At 34.0% G+C, this 5,462-nt stretch overlaps 1 protein-coding gene across 1 annotated transcript; it reads right to left on the reverse strand.

Moving 5' to 3' along the window:
- Positions 1 to 955: 955 nt before the first annotated feature.
- On the reverse strand, positions 956 to 1,915 carry LOC118571088 (olfactory receptor 6C6-like). Its single transcript, XM_036169990.1, has one exon. It carries the CDS (start codon positions 1,913 to 1,915, stop codon positions 956 to 958), a length of 960 nt encoding a protein of 319 aa, XP_036025883.1.
- Positions 1,916 to 5,462: the final 3,547 nt, after the last annotated feature.

Raw genomic sequence — 5,462 nt, forward strand, 5'->3', positions numbered from 1 at the left:
GTGATTCTACTGCCTAACTTTATCCTACCTCACCATTGGACAAACAGCTTTGTTTATCAATCAATGAGAGCAACACATATTCACAGGGTACAGAAAGACATTCCACAGCATAGTTCCATGGCTGTGCAAATTTTCCAATGCAATTAGATTAAAATAAGTTTATACTGTAGTGTATAAGAGATAGATCATTAATTTTGTAAAAAAAAATGACTGGAGAACATTCATTAGAAAATTTTAATTTACAAACAGAAATTTCTTCAAACCAACATGTAAACAAGTTACATGTTGACTTTTTCACAACTAGAATCATTTCTAGGATTCAGAACCCTGAAGAAATATGAAAAATAGCATCAAAGCATGAAGACAAGTTATTTCTTCCTATGAAGCCATCAAAATACATCAACTAATTGTTAATTATAACTCTACAGGAGAAATAATTCATTCTTTTACATGTTTTTTACTTCTTATTACAGTGCCCTTGAAGCTTTATTTTGTTCACTTATCTCATAAGGTTCATCATGTGGATGCTTCCTTCTAGAAGACTAATTTTATCTTTAAGTTGACTCAGGTTTTCTAGTTATTTTCCATAGCAACCTCCTTCACACATACTTTGTACTTGCCTCTATGCTTAGCAATGCAAAATATTAAACTACTAATGAAATGCTTAGCAATTAATATACATATAGAATTATCCCATTATATCTAACACCATTCATTTAGTAAATAAATGTATCATTAATGAGAAGAGAGATTTTTTGAGTAAAGATAGAATTACACACTGTGGATTGAAGAAGCAGTTTCTTCCTAATGATTCAGAATATCTATGCTGAAAGATGAGCATAGAGCAATTAGAATGCTTACTATGACCTAAGTAGTAAAGGAGAAAACTAGCATAGGCCACAGTGGATATATTTGACAATCGTTTTCATTTTTCCAGTCATGTTACAACAGCATGCTATTTATTCCTAAATCTTAATTCACCGTTTTGAGCAGAACAAAATCTGTGAAGCACCTGTTTGAAAGCTTCCTTCACCTGCTGGTTCCTTAAGGTGTAAATGAAAGGGTTTAGCAAAGGGGCCACAGAAGTGTTGAGCACAGCTACACCTTTATTTAAAGAGACCCTTTCCTTGGCTGAGGTTTTCATGTACATGAAGATACAACTCCCATAAGTAATGGAGACAACAACCATGTGTGAGGAGCAGGTGGAAAAGGCCTTTCTCCGTTGCTGAGCTGAAGGGAACTTGAGGATGGTTTTGATGATGAGTGTGTAGGAGAGGATCACTAAGATCAAGGTGATGACCAGAGTCATCACAGCTATGACGAAAGCCATCCATTCTATGAAACGTGTGTCTGTACAAGACAGCTGGAGGACAGGAGAAGTGTCACATAGGAAATGATCTATGGTTTTAGAAGCACAGAATTCCAGTTTGAGACCCAACATCAAAGGAGGGAAGATGGATAAGAACCCAGTTACCCATGAGCTAATGACCAGCAGGTGGCACACTTTGCTGTTCATGATGATGGGGTAATGCAGTGGTCTGCAGATGGCAACATAGCGGTCATAGGACATGGCAGCCAGGAGGTAGAACTCTGTGATTAGTAGTAGAAAAAAGAAGAATAATTGAGCTACGCAAGCATTGTAGGAAATCGTTTTGTCTCCAGTGAGAATGCTCATCAAGAACCGTGGAATACAGGCAGATGTGAATGCAATTTCTAGGAAGGAGAAATTCCGGAGGAAGAAATACATTGGAGTCTTGAGGTGGGGATTCAGCAGGGTGAGGAGGATGATCACTAAGTTCCCCATCAGGCTCAAGATGTAATTGAAAAACAGAAACAGGAAAATCAGAATTTGTAGATGAGGGTCACCTGTCAGTCCAAGCAAAATGAACACTATCTCCACAGTTTGGTTCTTCATCTCTCTCTTTTTCTACTAAGTCTACAGGAAAAAAAAATAATTTAAATGTTGTTCCTTTTACATCCTAGAACATTGTAGTTTGAGAAGTTTAAACACTGATTTTTTTAAGTATCAACTTAGAGTTCATCCTATGTGCAGGTCCTCTGCCTTTTCAGCACGTTTATTAGAACTCTTATTTTCAGTCAGTACAAACTTACAGGAGGCATGTCAGTCATTCAACATATTGCTCCTCAGTTTCATTAATGTCCATTGGTGCCTGTCTTTTAATATACTTTATCCCAGTGGATTGTTCAAGGGTGTGATTTCATCTCAAAATTAAAAATGAAATGTCTAAAGAGTAATATAATGTTTATAGGAGATTCTTGCTTTCCCAGGAGCCATAAAACTAATGATTTAAGAATACATATGTAACACAAATTTTAAAAGGTCTTAAAACAAAAAACCCAGAGCCAGATATTGGGATAAATGCTGAAAGGTCAGAGAGAGAAAGGAACAAGCCGCTGCCACATCTTACCTTTAGGACTCCTTAGCCTGGAAAGCCAATGTGGTGATATATTGTGTACCATAATAAAATTTGCTTGAGGATCAGAGAACACAACAAGCCACTAGATTAAACATAGTTGTTAGGCAGTGGTGGCACACACCTTTAATCCCTATAATTGGGAGTCACATGCCTTTGATCCCAGCACTTGAGATCTGGCAACTTTAATCCCAGTATTTGGGAAGCACACAGGCCATTAATCCCAGCCCTAGGAAGGAAGTGATGGCTGGCAGAGAAAGGTATGTAAGTCATGAGAAGACAGGAACTAAAGGCTTTTTCAGCTGGACCCCTTTTGGTGGAAGACTGAGAGACATTCACTCAGAGGATTTGTGGAGTTGGTGAACATGGCAGTGGCTTGTTCCTTTGTCTCTCGGATCTTTCAGCATTTACCCCAATATCAGGCTCCCAGGTTTTTATTACAAGACCTTTTAGAACTTGCTACATACACATATAGGAAATTTCTAAGAAGGAAAATTTTCAAAGAATAAAACAATGTGATTGTAAAATGTATTCTAATATGTTAAAAGTTTGAAATTGCGTTGTCACTTAAACCTGCTACCATAAAATCCTTTTTAGTATGCTTTCCCAGTACTGTCCTCCATCTCATGATGGGTGTCAGAGGGTAAAAAAGATCTTTATGAAAAAAATAACAACCTTTACATTGCAAACTGGTGTTTCATGTACATATGCAAGGTTCATTCATCTATTAGAGTTACATAAGACAAGTACTTTGTATTTCTAGAGTATCTGATTCAATAATGATCCCTCATATATTCCATCATGTTTATAGTCCTATAAGTGTCAAAAGTAAAATTTGTATGTTAATAATTATAATATCCTTAAGTTTTAGATGCATACGCTCTGTATAGTACACAGGAATTAAGATGGCATATACATTCCCAGTTAAACTTTTAAATTGTTGAGTAGAATTAAAATGACACATGAACAACAGTCTATATCTGACTTTCATGAACATATCTACTGTTGGTAGCTAGAATTGGTGTTTTGAGTTTACTTCTTTTAATACAACAAAACTTAAACTAATTCATTCTAGTGATTTTGTGTTATGGCTAGTGATACAATTTTTAGATATTTTCATATAACAAACACAGGTGAAATCAGTTGTTTTTTTCTTTTTCTTTTTTTTTTTTTGAGCTGAGGATTGAACCCAGGGCCTTGTGCTTGCTAGGCAAGTGCTCTACCACTGAGCTAAATCCCCAACCCAGTTGTTTTTCTTATGAGGATCCAAATTATCCATCTCTAGTGTTATCTCAGATTCAACTTCCTTTCCAATATAATTTCATTTGGAAAAGTTTGATGATACTCCTATGGAGAGCAACATATTATGTTTTTCATATTTCTGAGGTTTTAAAATAGATAGGATCTATTGGTGTGAGATACACAGAAAATTACTGTACAAATAGAGAAATATATACACCTATCTTCACATGTTAAGAAAATCATGGAGTGAAGAGAATGATAAAGAGTTATGAAAGCCTAAAAAGTTCTTATTTTTTACTCATGTGAACTAACTCAAGGAAAATAAATTTAATATAGTGGGAGATAATTTCTTAATATAAGTGTACAATAGATGTCTTTTTTTAAACAGGGAATGGTTATGTTACTAATGTGCATCCAGCTTACTCCCTAGTGTACAAAGGCATGAGCATGTTTCAAGTGAGCATGATCAGAAGGAAAAAAACAACACAGAAAGTCCATAGTAAGTTTAAAGCACAATACATAGTAAGAATGAAATGGACACACATTTTAGATAGTATTCATAGTACCATTTGAATATTGAAACATATCAACAATCTTTTGTCTACTGAGAAATATGTATACACACACATACATATATTCATCACTATTTCACCAATTTTATATACTTGAAGTTAAATGAGTTAGATCAAACATTAAAAAAAAAAAACTACTGTTATTTGAGATTTGAATTTACTGCAGGGGACAATTAAGAGAGGCTGTTTTTAGAAGTCATAGTTATAAAATTACTGTTCCATAAAAGATTTTATGCAATACTTTACTCAAATTCTAATTCTAGGTCAGTTTTACAGCAAGTCTACTATGAAGAATTAGTGACATCCTACTAGGTGCTTTTTAAATTATCATAATGAAATGATTTAAGACATTTCAAGTAAAAAATGTATTTTAGGTACATCATGTGTTTTGCATTGATGATGATAATAGAATCATTTGCAAGCTGTAAAGCATAAATTGTTCATTTGAAAATAGTACAAATATGAAATAAACATATGAAATGGTAAATAGTAATTGAAAATCAATATACTTTCCTTGGTCAGTTACAGGAATTTACAGAAGGAGATTTCTGAGCATTTGGACCTGTAAATGGTTTCTAAAGGATTGAAGACTTGAGACAGAGTTCTCTAGGCAGGTGAAGAGCCTTAGATAAAGAAACTATATACCAAACCAGCTTCAGCTTTAAAAAATAGTCAGCATCCTCAAATTTATTCATATATAATATAATCACATGATTAATACTATAACACTTACCATGGAATTTCCTCATTTGAAACTATTGATTTGTTCTGCCTCAACAATTACATATACCACACATCCTCAGACTATGTGCTGAAAGGGATAACAACACACATTACACTATGAGATGATGTGATCACAGTCTAGTAAATATAATTGCATTGAATTTTGTTGGATATTATAAATATCACATAAAAATTAAAATATTTCCTACTGTTACATCGTTACTATATCTCACTTGTAATAATTTACAATTACTTCACTATAAAAATATATTAAAATACTAGCCTTTTTTTTATTGATTCAGTAGTTCTCTTCAGTTGTATATGTAGATTCCTGGTAAATGTGCCCTTGCATATTTCAGCCATTATCCTAGTAAACAAAGTGTATGGTTGGACCATTCTGGCTCACTTCATCCTAACTTAAAAAATATATGACTGATTTTCATGTTGTCTTAGAAATAATAGTTTTGACTAATTTGCTTGGTGGGAAGGT

The sequence above is a fragment of the Onychomys torridus genome, chromosome 20, assembly GCF_903995425.1.
Source record: "Onychomys torridus chromosome 20, mOncTor1.1, whole genome shotgun sequence".
Lineage (NCBI taxonomy): Eukaryota > Metazoa > Chordata > Mammalia > Rodentia > Cricetidae > Onychomys > Onychomys torridus.